The following is a 25,369-nucleotide window of genomic DNA, read 5'->3' on the forward strand; positions in this document are numbered from 1 at the left end:
TATTTGAGAGGATTTTTCATATTCAAAACCTTAACATTCAGATTACTCTGTCAAATGTAATGCTTATCTATTCACATTGTTTTGAATTAAATCATGCATTATCTCATAACCTTAAATTTTGATGATGTGACTGTTTATACTTAGAATGACATTGTAGGGTAGGTGTGAAAGGTCAGATCTACCCAGTTTGAACATAAAACAGGTAGGATATTTGGGCTAGATATGGCCAGTTTCAATTCTTTAGGGCTAGAGAATGGTAAATCTGCTGTCAGCGCTATTACTGTTGTAACACTCATAAAAGTCTAACACACTCACTGTTACATATATAAATCATACATAAACTCACAGAGTCAATGAGAAATGAGCGAGACCTGACCTTTGGCAATACGCTGTGCTTGAGAAGAAGACCCATGAAGCCAAGTGAAATTGTAGTCGTGGCAGATACTGGAACCTGTGCCAAAGGCATGTAAAAACACCTACTACACTCTCAGAGTGGTTGGTGTTAGGAAGGGCATCCAGCTGTAGAAACCATGCCACAACAGACTGGAGTCTGGTGCAGCCCCTCAGTTTACCAGCTCTGGTCAAACTGTCCAACCCATGGACAATGGACATTAAATGATGATGATAACATGTACACAAGCATACATAAATAAATAAATATACATACACATACACACAAGTATGCACACATTAATATGCATATAAACTGGTGGAGGGCCAGCTCTGGCAAAGTGGAGAGAAAATGGGTTGTTTCAAGGATACACTCAAAGCTTCACTGAAGAGTTTTGAGATCAAATGTCACAGTTGGGAAATGCAAGAGCAAGATTGCCCTACCTGGGGCAAATCTGCACCAATGGAGGTGCCACCTCCTACGAACAGAACAGCATTGCAGGTGCACAAAGAAAGCATGAATTGCACAAGACCAGAGCTAACTCCTCGCCTTCATTCCCAGTAAAGAACACCTTGTGACAGAACCTTATAAGCATGCATCGGACTGAGCAACCACAGCCAGACACATCATGCCTGGGTCTTCTTCTCTCATGCAATGTCCTTGATCATCATTGACAACAACAGATGAACTAACAATAATACTAATGTGTGTATGTAAAATATGTGTGTGGATGCGTATGTGTGCCTGTCTGTAGCCTTGTCTAGACATCACATGATGGTTATAAAAGAGCATCATTTTCATACAAGTGATGTTATCAATTGCCAGCCTTCCATGAAGAACAAGTTTAGCCATGTGGAGATATTATCCTGCTTGGAAACAGGTGAGGGCAAACGATGGGAAAGCCATCCAGCTGTAGAAAATTTGCCTCAGCAAATTCCGTCTGACCCATGCAAGCATGGAAAAGTGGACATTAAATTTTGATGATTAAGATTTTCCATGTGAGCATGGATTGAAAAGGGACTATGAGGCATTATTTTACTGCACAATACCTTTCTTCTGATCAACTCTTGCCTGGTTTTTTGGGTTTTTTTTTTAACCATTTAGCATTTAAACTAGTTGTATCAGGCACCAACATTTCTATAGGTTGTATGTTCAAATCAGCCAGATCTGGCCTCTCACAGCTACCTACAATGTCATTCTAAAACAAACAATCACATCAGGGAAATCTTTAAGCTATGAGATAATGCACGATTAATTCAAAATTATGGAAATAAACAAACATGACATTTAAGAGACTAATCTGAAAGCTAAGGGGTTAAATAAAGGGTTGTTTTTCTTTATTCTGCCGGTCATCTAAAGTGTAGAGTGACCACTGGTTATAAGGTCAATTAGGAATGTAAATGTCATAACATTTTTCAACTCTGAAAATGACAAGTGTAGTTTCAGTATGTCAACACACACACACACACACACACATCATATATATACACATGGCTGTGTGGTTAACAAGTTTATTTTCCAACCCCATAGTTTCAGGTTCAATCTAAAAGCACAGTACCTTAAGCAAATATCTTCTGCTGTAGTGGAAGGTCGGACAAAGTCATGTGGGTCGGGGTTTGGTACACAGCAACTGAAAGAAGCCAATTGAGGGGGTTTTATCTTGCAAAGGTGTTTGCCGACCCTCTTGGTGCTGGTGCCATATAAAAAGCACCCCGAGCACTCTGTAAAGTGGTTGGTGTTAGGAAGGGCATCCAGGTGTAGAAACCATGCCAGAAGAGACAAAGGAACTTGGTGTGGCTTCCAGACTTAGCAACTCTTGTGAAACTGTCCAAATAAAGTCAGCATGGAAAGCGAACATTACATGCTGCTAACAATGAGAGAGAGAGAGAGAGAGGGAGAGATCTGCACCCGCGGTCGGCTTCACCCGGGCTCTGTCGACCTAATCTACTCACAATACTTTGGTCTGCCCAAGGCTATAGAAGAAGACACTTGCCCAAGGTGCCATGCAGTGGGACTGAACCCAGAACCATGTGGTTGGGAAGCAAGCTTCTTACTATACAGCAACTAACATAAAAAAAAATGTAAACAACAATACAAAGCAAATACGACACCAACACACTTCAAACAAAACCTGTTGTGTTACAGATTTTTCCTTATCACTGGCGGCGTCCAGAAATATAATGACATTAAAGTTCACAAACAGTGATTATGAAATAAAAATAAAATAAAAATTAGGTTAGACAGAAACTCAAAGACAAACCTTATTGTTTTTTGTTGATGTTGTTGTATTCTGATTGACTAGACAAAACAAAATGTCATCCAAACATTGATCGTTGTGCAGTGTCAGCCCAAGGTCAAATGTAATTGAGCAGAGCTGTGCTACATTCAGAGGTGTTTCAACACACATATATGTATCATGATGATGATGATGATGATGATATATATATATATATATATATATATATATATATATATATATATATATATATACTTGATAAATTCTTGTAAAAGAATTTGTCCTATTATTGAAATTTAAATATATTTATATATATATATATATATATATATATATACATACATATATAAAATGGCACTCCAGCATGGCCACAGGAAAATGACAGGGTATCCTTGTGTCAGTGTTTATCACACACACACACACACTGCCACTACCACTTGACAGCCAGTGTTGGTTTGTTTACATCCCCCCATGACTAAGCCGTTCGGCAAAAGAGACCAACAGAATAAGTACCAGACTTGTATAAAACGTAAGTCCTGATGTTGATTTGCTCAACTAAAACCTTTGACGGTTGTGCCCCAGCATGGCCAAAGTCTCACAACTGAAACAAGTAAATGATAAAGAAATCAGTGGCTCTATCTTTTTTATTTTATACTTGTTTTGGTCATTAGACTGTGGTCATGCTGGGGCACTGCCTTAAAGGATTTTAGTCAAACAAATCAACCCCAGGACTTTTTCTTTAATGCCTGGCACTTATCCTGAGCTTTTTTTTTTTTTGCCAAACCCCTATTTTACGGGGACATAAGGACACTGTCAAGCAGTGGAAGAAGACAAACACAGATGCCAAGACACACACAACACCGGAACAAGTCTCACAAGTCACAACCCTTAGCAAACAAAACTCAACAAAATAAACGCCAGACTTAAAATAAATTAGCGACGTCAATGCTGTCGATTAGAAATCCTTCAGGTGTTGCTCCAGCACGGTCACAGTCCAACGAGTGAAACTCGTAAGTTAGTAACTGAATAAAAGACTCATTGGGAAATTGTTAATCAATGCTGAGAGCAACCTGGTTTCGTTATAAATACAAGTATTCGTTTGTGACATAATTAATACCTAAGATGAAATAGAGAAAAAAAACATCTATTTGTCTAATACAGGTAAGTAAACAGAAGATAATGAATTATACATTCATATAATAGTGCTGAAAAATACCCCCCCCCACACACACACACACATATATACACGTATTTAAAATAAAGGTGAGTGCACGAGTGTATAAATATATGTATATATGATTGACCTAAAAATTGATCTTGATAACAGTATAATGAATATAAACATAAACAATAATTATTTACCACACACACACACACACGCATATGTATATATGAGTGACATCAGTGACAGGTAATAAATGTGTGTGTGCGTGTGTGCATATCTCTTGCAAGCTGGAGCCTTACTTTATCACTGGTTATCTACTTCCTGAGTGAAAGCAATACACAATAATCCCTCACCATATCGCAGTTCACCTGTTGTGCACTCAGTACATCGCGGTTCATCTATCACACACTCAGTACATCACGGGTTTTTTTCCTGGCTAATATATGTAAATTTATATCGCGGACTCCTCAGTATATCCGACCAAGCCTTGTGCAGGGTTTCTGCAGCCGATCATCATCATCGTCGTTTAACGTCCACTTTCGATGCTAGCATGGGTTGGACGATTTGACTGAGGACTGGTGAAACCAGATGGCTACACCAGGCTCCAATCTGATTTGGCAGAGTTTCTACAGCTGGATGCCCTTCCTAACGCCAACCACTCCGAGAGTGTAGTGAGTGCTTTTACGTGCCACCGGCACGAAGGCCAGTCAGGCGGTACTGGCAACGGCCACGCTCAAAAGTGCCAGAAAGGCGACGCTGGACACAGGTGCCATCACGATTTCGCTTTCGCTTGCCCCAACAAGTCTTCGCAAGCTGAGTTTCGTGTCCAATGAAGGAGACGACGTTGGCATGGGTGCCAGTGGTCGAATTTAACTCGATTTCGATTTCATTTGCCTCAACAGGTCTTCGCAAGTGGAGTTTAGTGTCCAATGAGGAAGGTACGCATAAGTGGACTGGCTGAGGCCTTAGATTTAGGTCTCACTTGGCTTGCCGGGTCTTCTCACGCACAAAATTTCTAAAGTATGGTATTTTACTGTTTACAAAATTCATTCTAAACCGGTGGTAGTTAACTCAGTTTAATTAGTCGACGGAGATCGCCAATTAGTTTTGGAAATCATAGGTATTGTCATTGGTTCATAAAATATTTACCCTACACATGTAGGATCTTTACAAAAATATTAAGGTGTGCCGTTTTCATGCCTATAAAATAAACCATAAAACGATAATTAATCTTTGTAGCAAAATAGTTATTAATTTGCATAGTGGATGGAAAATTTAGCATGTCGTCTCTCCGTCCCGTTTCGTACCAGAGATCAGTGTTTACGAACAGATTCGGAAACCAGAAAATCATATCAGCTTCTCTTTTCGTTACAAGAGTAATTTTAACTGATTACAAAACAAAAATGTTGGGTAGAATTACAATAAAATATATCAGTTTCTCTAACTTAATAAATATTTCAACTTAGGAATGAAGTAGCCGTACACCCAAGAAGGACATTTGAAAGCAAGCTAGCTGAGGTCACCCACCACCAGGATAGTTCACAAACAACACGGTAATAAAAACAGTGACTTGCAATCTACCGACCTAAAAAGAAAAAAAAAATCACTTTGGATAATGTAATCCATGAAACACTGTTCTTGAACCGGTTAACTATTAATATTCTGCAGCCAGATTATATTTACCCAAAAAGAGACACCATGCTCGTGTTAAATGAAGAGCTAGTTTATGTGTGTGTGTCCCATATTAAGGACCGTCGAAACAGCATTAAGTCTCCCAGGCAAATAAATACAGTGGACCCAATCGTATATATTTATTGACAGCAGGACACGGTATACAAAGATCAGAAATAGCAACCCACACACACACACACCCATAAGGCCCAGTCTGCCCACGTCTTACGACAGCATTACCCCTACCGTTTGGGAACAGGTGCTTGTTTGTTTACGTCCCCGTAAAGTAGAGGTTCGGCTAAAGTATTCGATATAGAATAAGTAACAGGTTTGATACAGCAGTTGATTTATTCGACTAAACACAGTCAGGAGATGCTCTAGCATTGCCGCAGTCCCATAACTGAACGCAGTAAATGATAAAAGGGTATTTAAAAAACTGTCAGATGTTTTGGTCGAAATACATTAAGCTCTCGGTATATTTATTCTACATTGTTATATATTTAGAATAAACAACACGATTTACAATGGTTAAACATGCGTGACTGTGTGGTAAGAAACTTGCTTCCTAACCACATGGTTCCCCACTGCGTGGCACCTTCGGATCGTCTCAAAGCTTCGGCCGATATATATATATTGTGTGTGTGTTTACTCTCTCTCAACCTAGCTGTTTGGCAAAAGAAGTAGATAGACTAAAAATTTTTCAAGGTGGTGTCCGAGCATAGCTGCAGTTTGAAACATGACTGAAACAAGTAAAAGATAAAATAAATAGAGGCATACATGTCACACGGATCACAGCAGGGAACACAGTTGTTGCCCGTCTAAAAGGCTTTTGTGAGGAAGTAGCGAGGCTGAGGTGACTGGTTAGAATAGCTAAGCATTTTGTCAATGAACCAACTCGCTTTTGTGCAGGTCAATGGTGAGCTGGCCAAAGACCACATTCTATTCGCACGGAGTATGCTTTATAAGAATTATATTATCTTAAATTGAACCTAGAAGTACTTTACTGGTTACTTTATTCCATCGACCCCCCACCCCACCCTGCGGAATAAGGACAATTAAAGTCGACTCCGCCTGGCGAGATACGAACTCAAAATGCAAAGGTCATTGGCTAAATACTGTCTGGGTTTTCTGTCTCACGATTTAAACAATCCACCCAATACAAGAATTATAATTAGTTAATCAAAGCTACAAAGAGGCAGACATGATTGTGATTGAAAGAGTTCGCTTCGCAGCGACATGGTTTCCGTTTAAGTCCCACGGCGTCCCACTTTGGGCAAATATCTTCAACTATAGCCCCGGGTCGACTAATACCCTGAGAGTTGCTGTGTGGTAAGTAGCTTGCTTACCAACCACATGGTTCTGGGTTCAGTCCCACTGCGTGGCACCTTGGGCAAGTGTCTTCTACTATAGCCTCGGGCCGACCAAAGCCTTGTGAGTGGATTTGGTAGACGGAAACTGAAAGAAGCCCGTCGTATGTATATATATATATATATATATATATATATATATATATATATATATATGTATGTATGTATGTATGTATGTGTGTGCATATGTTTGTGTGTCTGTGTGTCCCCCAACATCGCTTGACAACCGATGGTGGCGTGTTTACGTCCCCGTAACCTAGCGGTTCGGCAAAAGAGACCGATAGAATAAGTCCTGGGGTCGATTTGCTCGACAAAAACGCGGTGCTCCAGCATGGCCGCAGTCACATGACTGAAACAAGTAAAAGATTATATATATATATATATATATATATACATACATGCATACATACATTGTTGTATTTGGGGATGGTCATGTTGCCAGTTTAGCCAATAAAAACACACGCACTATATATTTGGTGTCAATTTGCTTCAGCTTTATTTTATATTAATAGTATTAATAGTATTTCAGCCAGAGTTCTTTCGTCACACTTCTGTGACCTCATCAATAGTCCTTTGCTTTCTTCTTTCTTATCTGGCCGAAATGCGATTAATATAAAATAAAGCTGAAGCAAATTAACACTAAATATATAGTGCATGTGTTTTTATTTGGTCTCCACTCCAGCTGCTTTATTATTATGGCTATTTTAGCGACCTCTTCAGCGATTCTCTATTCCACGTGTCTCCTCTTCTCCTGATTATTCCATTTGTCCGTCTGTTTCAACACTCGATTTCATATCAAGAATTTTACAAAAAAAAAATACATAAGCGTGTATATAAATAATACCACACGAAGCTCTCGGACCTTGAGTCACTCTGTTACTTCTGCTGAATATTAATAAAAGTATATATAACAGGGGTGGGGGCGACGAAAAGTCAACTAGATGTACACAGCGAATAGACTGAGGCTGAGTGAAATTTTATTACGAATAAATAGGAGTCGAAATGACTTTTCAAGCATCGTTTTACTTATGTGTGTGTGGCTTTGTGTTTGACACACCCACCACATGACAGACGGTGCTGCTTATGTCCTCGTAACTAGTGGTCCGGCAAAAGTGATTGATAAAATAAGTACCATACTGAGGTAGATTTATTCGACTAAAACCCTGCCAAGCAGTGTTCCAGCACAGCCACAGTCCAATGTCCGTAACAAGAAGGGAAAATAAAAACGCTAAGTTATAACGGTCAACCTCCAGTTTCGTCCTTATGGCGGTGGGTGGGCGATAAAAATATGTACCAATCATATATACTTACATAATCGATTAGAAGGAAAAAATTATCAAAAATATCAGAAAATTTGAAACTAGTATTCAGTTATTGTGTTGTTTAAGTTATTACTGAACATTTTGTGGTGGCTTTGTTCGTTTTGAGATATTTTAAAGACAAAAGTAAATCAACAAAAAAATGGCACATACACACATATGCAGGCTCTGTGGTAAAAAGTTTGCTTCCCAACTACATGGATAACTAAATTAAAACAGGTATATAATCCATTTTTTGTATTAGAGTTATTGTAGTACCATTCAAAACTTTTTATTCTTTACAAACAATATACAATGCTTCAAGCGAACTACAATACTCTCCTGTTAATATTCAGTTATTGTTTAAGGCGGCGAGCTGGCAGAACTTAGCGACATTTCGTACGTCGTTACGTTCCGAGTTCAAATTCCGCCGGAGATCCATAAAAATAAGCACCAGTTGAGATACTTAATTGTATCCTGCTGGCCTTGTAACAAAATTTGAAACCAGTATTCAGTTATTGCGTTGTTTTAAGTTATTACTGAACATTTTCTGGTGGCTTTGTTCGTTTTGGGATATTTTAAAGGCAAAAGTAAATCAATACAAAAACGGCACACACACACACACACACATATATACAGGCTCTCTGGTAAATAGTTTGCTTCCCAACCACATACGTCAAGGCGTAGCCCCACTCGTCTAACGTGCCGCGCAATGGGTCGGAAACTTAAACCACGTGGTGTAAAACAACCTTCTAAATAGACGGCAATGCCTAGGCCCTGAATATGTATTTCCATCAGCTTTGCACTTTATATATATACACATATATATATATACATATGTATGTATATATATATATATATATCCTATTTTTAATGCTGTTGTAGAACTTAAACATTCTGGGTTTGTCGTTCGTAGAAATTCAAATATCAATTCATATCTCATAAATAAACACATGGCATCGCATTACTCATAACACTAGATGTATGTCTACACTCTACGACCCCACAACTTTGTTTCTTTCTGATATTTTTGATAATTTATTCCTTCCTTCGTGAATTTCTCAAAGTACATGTTTTCAAAAGTATAGATTTGAGTATTTCGATAAAAATGTATGCCTTCTATTTTAGTAATAATACTTTCATAAGCTGTACAAGTTTTTTGTTATCAATTCGTGCTGATATTATCAATCAGGATGTCATTAGATTGACTTGTATGTTGCACAATGATCGTAAGCAAAATTATTGTACATTTCAAATGGTATTGGTTTCTTTTCTTTCTGAGTAAAAGTTTTTTTTTTTAATTAACTAGTTAAAAATTTCATCAACATTATTATAATTTAAATCAGTGAAAATATATCTCTGCAAAATCTCTTTAAAAAATATAAATTATTCAGGAAGTTATGAGAAAACAAAAATTATAAGAGAGTGGGGCACTAAACTGTAGATATGCCGAATATAACTATTACAACCCTGGTTGCTTGAACTGCTAGAAAGAGCAGCCAAATCTATTTTAAATCACATTAACACCTTAAAATACGTTAAATAATGCCAATATATATTTTTTTTAAATAATAATAATAATCCTTTCTACAAGAACAATAATAACGAGATGGTCGCAGCTGGTACAACGCATCAGAGGTGACCTGATATACATACCATAAACAAACGTAAACAAAGAGAAACAGACATGACACTCTACGTGGTCATGAAAACTGCAAGAAGCAACAGCCAAATCTACCGCAAATCACTGTTCGTCCAGACTGATCTGTCGAGGGATTCTTCCTCTGCCGTTACGTTCTGAGTTCAAATTCCGCCGAGGTCGACTTTGCCTTTCATCCTTTCGGGGGTCGATTAAATAAGTACCAGTTACAAACTGGAGTCAATATAATCGACTTAAACCCTTTGTCTGTTCTTGTTTGTCCCCTCTATGTTTAGCCCCCCTGTGAGCAATAAAGAAATAAATATAACTAAAATTCACACGTGGTCGCTCGACCTGGTAGAAATAGCAGTTAAAGCTCTCTTTAAAGTCATACACAGACGTGTAACGAAACTGTAGTCCTATAATAATATATAATTGTACACTATGTCCAGAGAGAGAAAGCAGTACGGGATGGTCACAGTTGGGACGCTTTTGATCATAAGGGTTCGCTGAATCAAAGCTAGCCTGAAATAAAAACAACCACCAAATAAGACGGAAAACAATAATTAGATAAAACGTGTTGTGGCGGGCAGAGGCTGGAAGGAAAAGAAAGTCACAGCTAGAACGCCTTTTGAATTTAGGGGTCCACTGGATCGAAATTGCCTGGGGTTAAAACACAACCATAAGTGGAACTAAATAAATAGAAGACAAAAAAACGTAGGCTGGAGTCACAGCTAAGAACCATTATGATTGTAGAGGTCTAATAGATCAAAGCTGTCCTGGGGTTAAAACAATAAGTGCTATTAAAGACCATAATGATAATTGGGGTGGACTCGATATAGTAGGGGATGGTCACAGCTAGAGCGCTTTTGATTGTATGGGTCCGTTGGATCAAAGATAGCTTACAGTTAAAAAAGACAACCCACAAGTGCGACTGGAAACAATAAAAATACTCAGAAGAAAGAAAAAAAAGTTTGAAGTGAGGGATGGTCACAGCCAGAACGCTTTTGATTATTGTAAGGGCCCGTTGGATCAAAGATGGCCTACGGTTAAAAACACAAATGCGACCAGAAAGGATAATGATAAACAGAAAAAATCGAACGTTTAGAGGAGGGCTAGATTCAAAGTAAACAGGACTGGATGGTCACAGCTAGAACGCTTTTAATAATAGGGATCCGATTCCGATGGGTCAAAGCTACCTGGGGTTAAAACAACCACAAATACTACTATAATTAATAATAATTAGAAGAAAAACAAATATTTTCTGGGTTGGGCTGATCTCAAATGTATGTCATATCGTATCAACATAATTTAGGGTACAGCGAGAACTTCATGAAATTAAGTAAAAAGAAATAAGTTAATAAAGTGATTAATGAACTGACATGGTCTGCAATTCTTCTTTCTTGTTGGATGCATACTGGATCGTTGTTGGTGCTGGTGTGGATGTTGTCCTTCTTGGTCCGGGGTCCAAAGTAGAAGCAACTAAGCCTTGTTGTGTTGATGTTGTTGACATATACCTCACTCACTCACTCGCCCTTTCTCTCTTTCTCTCTCTTCTGACTGAACGAGTAATGTGGTCTCGTAAATTTCTTTATGTGTTATGAAGTGTGTATGTTTTGTGTGTGTGTGGGCATTGTTTGTGTGAGTGAGCATTTGGATTCGTGTAGCGAGGGGCGGGGGGGGGGGAGATCCGAGTGGCCAGCGTGTGAGTTTCACAGGCTGCTATGTATAGATGAGCGTGTGTATATTTATGTTTCAGCCCTGAGGTTTGTGGCCATGCTGGGGCGTGTGTGTGTATATATATATATATACATATCTATCTATATATATATATATATATATATATATATATATAGTAGTACCATATATATATATATATATATATATTTTATTTAAAAGCAGCAGAAATATAACAAAAAAACCGTAACTCTGAGTTTCACGTTCCCGTTCATCGGACAGTTTTGTTAGAAATGGAGGAAGGATAACGATATGGAGGAAGGATAACGATGCAATCGTTATCCTTCCTCCATTTCTAACAAAACTGTCCGATGAACGGGAACGTGAAACTCAGAGTAACGGTTTTTTTGTTATATTTCTGCTGCTTTTAAATAAAGCATATTACTCTACCTCTGGTATTTGAGTACTCTTTTTTCCACCTTGTTGCACATTTCATGTGCTTACTCCGGTATATATATATATATATATATATATATATATACAGAGAGAGAGAGAGAGAGAGAGAGCAAACTAGCATGTATGTCGTCATCATCATCGTCGTTTATCGTCCGCTTTCCATGCTAGCATGGGTTGGACGATTTCACTGAGGACTGGTGAAACCTGAAGGCTGCACCAGGCTCCAATCTGATTTGGCAGAGTTTCTACACCAGGATGCTCTTCCCAACGCCAACCACTCCGAGTGTGTAATGGGTGCTTTTACGTGCCACCGGCACGAGGGCCAGTCACACGGTACTGGCAACGGCCACGCTGAAAAAGGTGTTTTTTACGTGCCACTTGCACGGTAGCCAGTCCAGCGGCACAGGCAACGACTTCGCTCGAATGATTTTCTAAACGTGCCACCAGCACAAGTGCTAGGAGGCAACGCTGGTAACGATTGCGCTCTAATGGTGCTATTTACGGGCCACTAGCACGGAAGCCAGACAGCTGCTCTGGCAATGAACATGCTCAACAGTGCTGTTAGTGCTCCAATGGCGTGATAACCAGTCATCGAGTATGGTTCAATTACGATTTCACTTGCCCCAACGGGGCATTTCGTCTGTCTTTACACTCTGAGTTCAAATTACGCTGGGGTCGACTTTGCCTTTCATCCTTTCGGGGTTGATAAATTAAGTACCAGTTGTGTACTGGGGTCGATCTAATCAACTGACCCAGTCCCCAAAAATTTCGAGCCTTGCAATCTATGATGGCGATGATGGTAAAAAGAAACCAGAATGAAAAAACAAAACTATGGTTTCTGTATCTGTGAGTGACTGTTCATGCACATGTCCATGCGTCTGTGTGTGTGACTTTCCAAAAAAGAGCACAAACAGAGAAGGGTGAGAAAGGAAACAGATTATAAAACTGTATTTTAACAGTCACTGGACCAGTTTTCATTAAAACAAGCTAATGTCAAGGTGGAGGATTGTACTAATGTTGCTGTTTGCAGGATATCTAACATGAGGGATAAGCAGCTAAGTCAAATATGGAATGTACTGCAGTGGGGCTAGCAGAAAGAAAGAAAGAAAGGAAGGAAGGAAGGAAGGAAGAAAGAAAGAAATACTGGTATTCTTATTTAAATGTCTAAAGAGACATCATAATGTGTATGTATGTATGTATGTATGTATGTACCACTGTGATTATTTGTTATGCACATGTACACACTACGTGTGTATTTGTATGTGAAAGTAATTAGCCTCAATGAGATATATATATATATATATATATCACCAAGGTTAATTACTTCAAATAAATACACCCAAACACAGAAGCTGTTATTTATAGTTTTATGTGATGTGCCTGAAGAGCCAATGTACCAAAAGAGAATTATTTCATATTATTCGACCCGGGGCTGTAGTAGAGAACATATGCCCCAGGTACATTATTTACATTAGACAGATATTTGTCCTCATCTTGTTTGTTGTTAACACAACGTTTCGGCTGATATACCCTCCAGCCTTCATCAGGTGTCTTGGGGAAATTTCGAACCTGGCTTCTCATTCCTAAGGTATTTTTTGCTGTTATTATTATTATTATTATTATTATTCAGGTTCGATCCCAAGCAGTGACCCAAATAATAATAATATTAATAGTAATAATAACAGCAAAAAATACCTTAGGAATGAGAAGCCAGGTTCGAAATTTCCCCCAAGACACCTGATGAAGGCTGGAGAGTATATCAGCCGAAATGTTGTGTTAACAACAAACCAGATGAGGACAAATATCCGTCAAATGTAAATAATTCTTCATCTCTTAAATATAGAACTGTATTCAAACAATACTTCTCAGATTTTTGTGTGGGTAGTACATAAAATGCACTATTTTGAGCGTGGCCGTTGCCAGTACCGCCTGACTGGCCTTTGTGCGGGTGACACGTAAAAGCGCCCACTACACTCTCTGAGTGGTTGGCGTTAGGAAGGGCACCCAGCTGTAGAAACTCTGCCAAATCAGATTGGAGCCTGGTGTTGCCATCCGGTTTCACCAGTCCTCAGTGAAATCGTCCAACCCATGCTAGCATGGAAAGCAGACGTTAAACGATGATGATGATGATGATGATGAAAAGGAAAAGAGTCGTCATAATAAGGTATTAACGCTTACAAGAATATGGTTTGATCACTCAGCACTGGCTGACATATTTATGGCTAAGACGGAAACTTCAGAGTAAACATGCAAGTTTTCCTCCTAAATGAATTCTAAACTCTTCCAAGCTCTCCCACACACACACATACACATACATACACACACACACACACACTCCTTTAGTATTCTGTCAAATCTAATCCTTATTTATTTACATTGTTTTCAATTAATCATGTATTATTTTATAGCTTTGAGAGTTTCACGATTTGGTTATTCTTTCTTTTATTCATTTACTTGTATCAGTCATTTGATTGCAGCCATGCTGGAGCACCGCCTTTAGTCAAGCAATTCGACGCCAGGACTTATTCTTCGTAAGCCTAGTACTTATTCTATCGGTCTCTTTTGCCAAACCGCTAAGTTACGGGGACGTAAACACACCAGCATCGGTTGTCAAGCGATGTTGGGGGGACAAACACTGATGCACAAACACAGACACACACAGCACATAAAAAGTACCATTTGAGCGTGATCGTTACCAGCGTCGCCTTACTGGCACTTGTGCCGGTGGCATGTGAACAAAACATTCGAGCGAGATCGTTGCCAGTGCCACTGGACTGGCTCCTGTGCAGGTGCCACGTAAAAAATACCATTTGTGCGTGGTCGTTGCCAGTACCGCCTGACTGGCCCTCATGCTGGTGGCACGTAAAAGCACCCACTACACTCTCGGAGTGGTTGGCATTAGGAAGCGTATCCAGCTGTAGAAACTCTGCCAGATCAGATTGGAGCCTGGTGTAGCCATCTGGTTCGCCAGTCCTCAGTCAAATCGTCCAACTCATGCTAGTATGGAAAGCGGACGTTAAACAATGATGATATATACGACAGGCTTCTTTCAGTTTCCATCTACCAAATCCACTCACAAGGCTTTGGTCAGCCCAAGACTATACTAGAAGACATTTGCCCAAGGTGCCAGTGGGACTGAACCTAAAACCACGTGGTTGGTAAGCAAGCTACTTACCACACAGCCACTCCTGCGCCTATGGTTGTTTATTTGACTGGTTTAACCTTTTAGCATTCAAACCGACCATATCCAGTCAAAATATTCAACCTTGTTTTATTTTCATACCATCTAGATTCTACCTCTCTCACCTACCTTACAACTTTATGCTAAAAATAAAAACAATCACATCATTAAAGTATTGAAGCTAAGAGACAATGCATGGTTAATTCAAAACAATGTGAAGAAATAAGCATTAGATTTGACAGAGTAATAATCTAAATGCTAAAGAGTAAAAGACAAGAAAACTCAGCTGAGGGCAGGGCTACCTCAGTTTTATACAGACTGATCTGCTTTTGCGTTATCTGATAGTCTCTTGTCCCTCTCACCTAATCTGGCAAATTCAATTTAATCAGTTGGTTACTTTAGGATTTGAATAAATCAGTGGTTTTTTCCCCATATGGTAATTGTTCTCATTTTTACTTCCTTTTCACAAACACAAGCTTTTACAAGAAATGCCAATCAAAGATTATAAACATTATATATAATGATTGTTAAGCCATGTGCCACTTACACAATTTTAACCTAATGGGATGATGAACAATCAGAAACTCAAACAAATCTTAGCAACATACCAGCTTATCTGGCATTGAGAACAAGAGATGAAGATAAGACTAACTATCACACTAAAATACAGACGCCCGAACAAGGAATGCATTTGTCATCTTTCAGATAATATTATCAAATGTGAAAGATTATAGAAGATGTCGTGCCCACAGAGATACTTGTAAGGTTGTTTCTCATTGGTCAAAGCTTGTCACACAGATTTGCAAGCACTATTTGTGTACTGCTGTGCTGTAGAGGGAGGTAACTCAGTACAAGGTTATCGCAGTCATGGCCAGTTATTCTGTATTGGATTAAATTGAAGCTGATTTTTTCTTATGAAATGTCATGTTTGGACATCATCATCATCATCATCGTTTAACGTCCGCTTTCCATGCTAGGATGGGTTAGACGATTTGACTGATGACTGGTAAACCGGATGGCTGCACCAGGCTCCAATCTGATTTGGCAGAGTTTCTACAGCTGGATGCCCTTCCTAACGCCAACCACTCTGAGAGTGTAGAGGATGCTTTTACATGCCACCGGCACAAAGGCCAGTCAGGCAGTACTGGCAACGGCCATGATCAAAATGGTGTATTTTACGTGCCACCTGCACAGGAGCCAGTCCAGTGGCACTGGCAACAATCTTGCTCGAATGATTTTCTAAACGTGCCACCAACACAAGTGCTAGGAGGCAACGCTGGTAACGATCACGCTCTAATGGTGCTAACTTCATCCGCGTAAAACAATGTGCGTATGCTGGGACTGGGAAGGGATTATCCATTACAAACTGCTTGAACGGAACCAAACGGTCAACGTGGAACTCTATGTTCAACAGATAGAACGACTCAACACAGCAATTCAAGAGAAAATACCTAATCGGCAGCACAGAGTTATTCTGCTGCACATCAACTCCAACTCTCATATCGCCAATATGACCAAGGAAGCCATTCAAATGCATGGCTGGGAAGTGCTACACACTCGCCGTACTCTCCTGATTTGGCACCAACGGATTTCCACCTCTTTCGATCTCTTTCAAATGCTATGCATGGAGTTTCGTTCAATACTGATGCAGAATTGAGAGCTTGGTTGGATCAATTTTTCGAGTTAAAATTGGGTGATTTCTACCAACGAGGTATTGAAAATCTCGTTGAACGTTGGGAAGAAGTTGTAAACAACAAGGGTGAATACATTATTGATTAATTAGTTATTTTTTATTAAACATTCAAAAAAAATTAAATTTTTTAAAATGGCAGGAACTTAATTACCAACCTAATACATTGAAGCAGATTGAGTTTGTTTGCTTTATTTTTTCACTGTCAGGGGCCCTTGTCACCAGCTCCTACTTGTTTCCAAGACCTGGGATGAGGTGGTGAAGCACAACTTTCAAACATTAGCAATGACTAGTGACTGAGACCTTTGGAAATATGCAGTACGTGAGAAGACCCGGCAAGCCAAGTGAGACCATAACCCGTGGCCTATGCCAGGGGTGTAGCCAGCCCACTTATGCGTACCTTTCCTTCATTGGACACTAAACTCTGCTTCCGAAGACCTGTTGAGGCAAGTGAAATTGAAATCAAAATCAAATTCGATGACTGGCTTCCATGCTAGTGGAGTGCTAAGAGCACCATCCGAGCGTGATCATTGCCAGAGCAGCTGACTGGCTTCCATGCTGATGGCATGTAAAAAGCACCATTTGAGCATGATCGTTACTTAATGACACTTGTGCCAGTGGCATGTGAAAAATTATTTGAGCGAGGTCATTGCCAGTGCTGCTGAACTGGCTCCTGTGTAGGTGGCACATAAAAAACACACTTTGAGCGTGGCTGTTGCCGGTACCGCCTGATTGGCCCTCATGCCGGTGGCACGTAAAAGCACCCACTACACTCTCGAAGTGGTTGACGTTAGGAAGGGCATTCAGCTGTAGAAACTCTGCCAAATCAGATTGGAGCCTGGTGCAGCCATCTGGTTTGCCAGTCCTCAGTCAAATTGTTTAACCCATGCCAGCATGAAAAGCAGACGTTAAACGATGATGATGATATACACACACAAATACATACATACATACATCTATACACACACACACACACATGATCTTAATTGATTGGAATTGTTATCATGTACATTCTTTTGTCTTGGTGTAAAAGATGGACTACAGCAAATATTCAGCTTAATATCACAGATTTGCTTGTCAGTTATTTAACCTTAACCAGTTGAGCATGTCCCTTAGTGGCTGATGATATGTGCATCTCTGATCATGAGCAGGAGTAGTTGGGGAGCATCACAGCCATGTGTTAAGAGGGATTCCTTAGATTCACGCATCTCTCATCCTCTTAACACCACTATGATGCCCTATATCGAGGTCTTGCACAAAACACCCTGTTCATTCAAGACAATGTCAAAGCCCCTACATGATTGCTCAAAACTGCTAGAAATAGGAGCCTAATCTCCCTCGAAACATCTCCTACTCCACAAAAAGATGGACATGCTGGATAATGTTGTCTTTGGTTCCCTGGAAAAAGGTAGAATCATCATCATTTAACGTCCACTTTTCATGCTGATATGGGTTGGACGGGTTGACATGGAGCTGTCTAGACTCCAGCTGTTGTGGCATCGTTTCTATGGCATGGCTCTTCCTAATGCCAACCACTTAACAGAGTCTGTGTTTGGTGCTTTCTACATGTCACCGGCACGTGTCTGCTTACACAGCACCAATACAGGTGGATCAATAGCGCACCTGCAAGGGTGCATTTTAAGTGGCACCAGCACCTGAAAGTGCAATCCTGTAAGAGTGGAAGACAGTGGTTTTACTTAGTTTGGCATGGTTACAAAAACCTTTAACCATTTAGCATTTAAACCGACCCCATCTGGCCCAAATATTCTACCTGTTTTATGTTCAAACTGACCAGGTCTGGCCCATCACACCTATCCTACAATGCCATTCTTAAAATAAACAATCACATCATTGAAATTTCAAAGCTATGAAATGATTTAAGATCAATTCAAAACAATCTGAGGAGATAAGAATTGCATTAGACAGAATAATCTGAATGCTAACGAGTAAATTGTAAGTCTGCTCAGTCAAGGTTGACCTCAAAGGGTTTCTTCTTGCCCCGTAAATATTTTAAGACGCAGCATCATAAGCCCTAAAATATCCCTTTTGAGTCAGGCAAGAGGAGGGGAATAAAAGGTAAACACATCTAAAAATATCACCACAGCAATCCATGAAACGGTGGGATTGATTTGGATAACGTTCTTTGTGAACCATTGCAAGTCAACATCCGTGGGAAAGGCATGAACAGCAGGGCTGGTGTTCAGGAGAGGAAGAACTCAGCATACTGGTAGGTTCAAGACCAGGGGGAAAGGGGGTGGACACAAGAAGGGTAATGATGGAAGGGGAGATGAGAGCAGGGGATGACACGGGATCAGGAGTGCTTGAATGGAGGTAATATGAGTCCAGATTTCTCCAAGAAGCAGAGGTCATTACAGTAGCAAGAGATTCAAATGGAGTGATGAAGGTGGGAGGGGGAGTCAATGGATAGGGCCAACCAAATCAATTACAGTATCCAAAATGGTTTGGAATAGCTGTGCTTCAAAGTCCCAGACCTCAAAGGAAAAGAAAAAGTAGTTTGTTCTTTAACTCTTTAGCATTTAAACTGGCCATTTCCAGCCCAAATATTCTACCTGGTTTATGTCCAAACTGGCCTCTCACACCTACCTTACAATGTCATTCTAAAAATATACAGTCCCCATCATTGAAATCTGAAAGCCACAAGATGATGGATTCAAAATAATGTGAATAAATAAATATCAAATGTGACAGGAATCTGACTGGTAAAGGGTTAATTTTTAGTATCATTCTGTTTTATACAACTGGAATTGGGATTCTAGTGAATTATCTCTTCCAGCTTGGGGCGTTTGGAGGGGTTGGACCACTAACAGCAAAGTTCTTGTCATCATTGGTAGCTTGCCCTACCAAAATGGCAGGTGATGTCCACGAGGGTGCTTGGCTTTTCCAATGCCTTAGCCTCACCATCGTCTGTGCCGCAAGCATGTTGGCTTGCTTCAGTAAGTTCCGTTAAACCTTGTGGTGTGCAACCAATTGAGGCACTCAGTGTTGCATGTTTTTTTTTTTCTTTTGTAAAATATATTCCTTTTCACTGAATCATTGCAAATTGCAACAATTCTTTTGCACCTCATGACACTGTAATTAACCTGTCAGGTGTTGCAGATAGAAAAACAGCAAGCGTGTTATTCATTTCTGTTCTCTTTTTCCTCGTTGAACTGCAGTATTATCAGCTATGCCGTATTTTTAATGCATGGTAATTGTTTAGAAACTTATGATTTAAAAGTGGCAACTTTAAAAAAAATTATCAATTCAAAAAAAAAAAAAATTCGTTTTCAAAAATTTGAAATTGTCGAACATTTTGCCTCTACTCCCGTACCCTTTTCTCTGCATATGAGGTACGGGTATTCAGGACACCATACTTTATGTTGTTCCAAAATTCTATCCTAAAATTGGCACTATCATGCTATTAGCTGTCAGAAGTGAAAGTGCTCACTGCTAGTGAAGTATCTGTCTGCATGCCTGCATGCCTGTTGCTGGCCTGTTGATTCTTTGGCTACTGACAGCTAATACCATGACTGGCCGGAGCGAGCTATATGTCTGTCTCTCTCTCTATCTATCTATTACTCGAAAGTTATTGGAACAAATTTGACACCTATATCCATGCGTTTGAAAACACAACACAGAGTATAAGGGTACTCGCGTCCGCGCTAGCTAGTCGTGAGTGGTCGATCCTATTATTTTTAAACTTCAAACTTCATTTGTTTTCTATTTTGATAAATTCTCTCTGTTGAAAATTATATTTTTATATTTTAAATAATTTGCAATTTCAGGAAATATGTTTTTATATTAAATTTGTGTTTTCTACTCACGACTAGCTAGCGCGGACTTTCGAGTAATAGATAGATAGATAGAGAGAGAGACAGACAGACATATAGCACGCTCCGGCCAGTCATGGTATTAGCTGTCAGTAGCCAAAGAATTGAGAGGCCAGCAACAGGCAGGCAGACAGGCAGATACTTCACTAGCAGTGAGCACTTTCACTTCTGACAGCTAATAGCATGATAGTGCCCTAAAATTTATCAATTCCACAAGAACGAAAGGCTAAGTTGACTCGGCAGGGTTTGAACTCAGAATATGTAAGCATCTAGCTACATAATACGAGGCATTTTGTACGGCACTCTACCGTTTTTCTGCCAAACCACCGTCCTGACGGCATTAGAAATATCGATAAACAAACTAAAAAGCTCCACTCAAAACACTTTGTGCGTACACGTATACAAGTTTTTAATAATAGGAATGAAGGGAAAATTTCCCATGGGAGAGTTTTGCATACAAACATACGCATACGGTAAAGTCTAGCGCAATGTGAACCTTGATTGTTGCAATGTGACACCTGAGAAACGAGTGCCTGACACTTCGGTATGAACACACGTGCGTGCAAGCTGGTACGCACGTTTGTGCGTGTGTGCATGTATGAGAACGGTGGGGCAGAGAAATAGAAAGATGGCAAGGAACAGAAAGAGAGAGACAGCCTGACAGACAACGAAAAGGAGGAAGGATGCAGCGAAAAAATATTTGGAACCTCAATCGTACTATAATAAAACTATTCAGTCTGGTTTATGATTTAGACACAAGGCCAGCACTTTGGAAGGTAAAGGGTCAGTATTTGACTGCTACTTTATTTTATTGACCCTGAAGGAATGAAAGTTAAGAGTTGACCTCGGCGGGATTTCAAATAAACAAACATCAGAGGTGAAGGTTGAAGGATGTTTACAAGTTCTTGCTGGGAAAGCGAAGGACGTCGAGAGGGAATTAATTTTAGTGGAGACGAGGGGAGTATAAGAAACTCCTTACCTGGCAATGTACTCTCGTAGGATATTGAATCTTGCAAACTTATCTGTGGTACCTTTGGGTATGAGAGACGAAAAAGATAAACGTTAGATACAATGGAAATATTCTTGCACGGGTTAAATTAACAGCTTTGAAATAAAGATAACGTTTAACATAGCTTTTCACGGACTAATTTTTAAATAAACATACATATATATCGTGCATGTGTGTATATTAAGCATTGTATTAACCCATGAATAAGTGCTTTAGTCTATATAATATTTATTACCAGTTATATGAAAATCTTAGCCGTTCATGTACGATAGATAGATATTTCACATACAAGTGGCGGCTATATTTACACATATAATGTGTGTATGTAAGTGTGTGTGTGTTTGTTTAAATAATATATGCAACTTATCACAAGTTTAAAAAGTTAAACACACGAAGAAGAAAATAGAAATTGTCATGCAACTCATAACAACATGCATTATACGTACCGAAAACACGTATATAATGAACGGAAACAAGGAATTTACAAACAAACAAACAGCAACCCATATATAGGAATGAACCCAAAAACATATATATCTATATATATATTACCACAAATGCCGATGGCAAAAGGAAAGCTTGGCAGTCTTCATACTGCAAATCGGAATCGCTGTCTGTAGTATTAGTAGCTGGGACTTTTGGTGGCATATCAGGCAATGAAGCAGGTATTTCAAATTGGTTGTCATTGTTGAGGCAATTAGCAGAATCCATGACGTTGTTGTTGATGACAGTAAAACGTAAACAGCTAAAATAATAATACCAGCAGATACTAATGGTGCCAACGGTAAAAAATAACACATAATAACTTTGTATTACGAGCCAATGTAACCGTCCACAAATATATTATTTACAAAGGTGTTCGGTTCAAAGTGATTAATAGAAGGGGGACGGATAATTATAATTAAAAAATAAATAAACAGTTTTAACTTTTCGAAAAGCGAGACAAGCAGCCTTCAGTCTCTTTAGACATCCATCTATATGTATGTATACATGTATATTTATATCTGGCAGCGGAAAACAACTGTCAGCAATATAAATATATATTTATACACCACAATGATATTTATAAGACATAACATTTAATGTACATATTAGTCGTTCAGAGTTACGGCCCTTGATAAGCACGCTGTTTTAACTTTCAACACGACTCACTTTTGACGCAGTGGACTTCCCCCTGTTTTTTGTTTCGGTTTTTGTTATCTATTTTTATGAATTTGTTCTATTTTGTTGCAGTTGATGGTTGTGATGGTGATGTGGATGCGTTCAGTTCGGCGTTTTCCACCGCAATCACGCCCCCTTCCTCCTCCTCCTTCGCCTCTTTTTCTTTCCACGTGTAGATTGCACTTTTATTGTTGGTCTGTTCGGAAATTCGGTGTACGAAGCAACAGGTACTCACACAAATATATATATGTGTGTGTGTGTATGCACATATGTATATGTGAGTGTGTGTGTGTGTGCATGCATGTATGTATATACAGAGAAAGACAGACAGACATACATTTATAAACAGGTTTTGAGAAATAATTTAGTAGCAAGTAGTATGTATTTTGAATATGTATTTACATATGAATCGTCACCAGTTCGTTTATAAGCATTTGAGCCTGACGAGTTGCCTATACGGCTAAGCGCTTTATAAACCGATGGTCACTCTATGACAGACCATAACAATTAACTTCCAATATATATATATTTGCATATATATATTTCTGAATTTGTGTAAATGTGCATAGAATAATATATCAGTTGAAAAAAGTTACAACATGGTTTGGTTTTTATGTTTTCTTTTTATTATTGTATTTTTTTTTAAATTCTTTTACAATGTTGAAGTGTGTTAAACATTTTAAAAAATATTTTGTAATGTTCATAAAGTTCAATTAGCGCAATGTTTAACACACTTCAACATTGTAAAAATATTTTTTATTTAAATACAATAACAAAGAAACGTGGAAACCAGACCATGTTGTAATTTTATTCAACTGATATACACATATATATGTATATATATATAGCAATAAGAAAATGGAGAGGAATATGAGGTACTCATCAACTTGCAGACTCTGTACTCTGTTGATTAATCTGTTTATTTTACAACCAAAAGGACAATAAAGACAATATACAGACACTTATGACATATTATGTCATATCAACAATTAAAATTTAAAAGGACATCTAGCAACCAAAGATATATATATATATGTATGTATTTATCTATATATAAGTGGCTCAAAGGCTGGACATTTCGTGTTTTGCACTTTATTAAGTCCAATATACAAAACTCATTCCTTGTCTCTCAGATTACTTTACAGGTGAACAATGTATGCACACATCATCATATTAACGTCCACGTTTCCATGCTGTCATGGGTCGGACGGAATTTATTGAGGTGGATATTCTACGACCAGACACCCTTCCCCGTTTCCAAGACAGTATTTTCAAACAGGCTTTCATGGAAGATTGCAACTGAAGGACACTGCTTCCATGATAGTGACATTTGTTTTACAACTATCGCACCTCGTCAGGAGGAGATAGTAACACACATTAACTCCACCACACACATACACAGACGTGGCTGTGTGGTAAGAAGTTTGCTTCCCAGGTTCCAGGTTCACTTCCACTGTTCGCTGCACACACACATCTTTGTCTATATGCATCAGTGAAGCTTTACATAGCGTCATATGGTTATCGACTGCTATTTCCAGTAAACATTGGAACCTTGTTGTGCCACTATTTCTTATTTATAATTTTACCTTTATTGTGCTTTATTTAGCTGGAAAATAACACCATTGAATAATACTTATAATTTATATATATATATTCTTTTATCGGTTTTAGTCATTTGACTGCTGCCACATTGAACTATCACTTTTAGTTGAACAAATCGACCCCAGGACTTTGTTTGCACCTAGTACTTATTCTATCGGTCTCTTTTGCCAAACTGCTAATTTACAAGGACATCAACACACTAACATCGGTTGTCAAGTGATGGTGGGGGGCACAATAGGCACCCAGTACACACTGTAAAGTGGTTGGCATTAGGAAGGGCATTCAGCCATAGAAACCAGACCAAAGCAGACTCTGGAATAAGATGTAGTTCTTGACTCATTGGATCCTTGTCAAACCATCCAACCCATGGCAGCATGGAATATAGACGTTAAATGATGATGATGATGATGATGCAACAGGCTTTTTTTCCAGTTTCTATCTACCAAATCTACTCACAAAGCTTTGATTGGACCAGGGTCATGGTGGAAGACACTTGCCCAAGTTGCCACGCAATAGAACTGACCCCTGAAATCATGTGGCCCTTCTTAAAGCCAACCACTTTATAGAGTGTACTGGGTCCTTTATATGTAGCACAAATACAATTCATTATTAGTGATGAAAGCAGTATTAGTTCAAAATAGCAAACTGTATATCATACCTAGATATATCCGTGACAGCCAGCTAAATTGAACTGTCTTGAAAAAGCATCTCTTATAGATGTAGTGTGTTAAAAAACAAACAGAAATATATCACCAACAGATGAAACTCATCCAGCAGTTGTAGCATTGCTAAATAAGTATTTTTTGCATCTTCATCAGTAGCAAGCACCTGTTATGTTCTTGAGCAAAACACTTTACATTTCACATTGCTCCAGTCCACTCAACTGTACGTAAGTTACTCTGTGATGGACTGGCATCCTATCCAGGGGAACGTTGTGATCTCAGTTACTTATTCACCATGCAAACTGTAATCAGTCCTTTGAATCTTCAGATTCAA

At 39.0% G+C, this 25,369-nt stretch overlaps 1 protein-coding gene across 3 annotated transcripts in view; it reads right to left on the reverse strand.

The window, feature by feature from the left end:
- LOC106869269 (uncharacterized) overlaps window positions 1–22,894 on the reverse strand; it is a 49,152-nt gene extending 26,258 nt beyond the window's left edge. Inside the window, exons 1-3 of one of the 3 annotated variants that reach the window (XM_089361451.1) lie at window positions 22,763–22,894; window positions 22,163–22,355; window positions 21,581–21,632 (exon numbers count right to left, since the gene is read on the reverse strand). In XM_089361451.1, the coding sequence (XP_089217577.1) occupies window positions 21,581–21,632; window positions 22,163–22,321 (211 nt within the window). In that variant the 5' untranslated portion in view covers window positions 22,322–22,355; window positions 22,763–22,894. Of the gene's footprint in view, window positions 1–11,149; window positions 11,334–21,580; window positions 21,633–22,162; window positions 22,712–22,762 lie in introns of those variants that run through there. The other 2 variants (XM_014914936.3, XM_014914937.3) reach the window with 2 other exon arrangements.
- Window positions 22,895–25,369: the final 2,475 nt, after the last annotated feature.

Source organism: Octopus bimaculoides, chromosome 13, assembly GCF_046866305.1.
Source record: "Octopus bimaculoides isolate indiv1 chromosome 13, ASM4686630v1, whole genome shotgun sequence".
In the NCBI taxonomy this organism is placed as follows: Eukaryota; Metazoa; Mollusca; class Cephalopoda; order Octopoda; family Octopodidae; genus Octopus; species Octopus bimaculoides.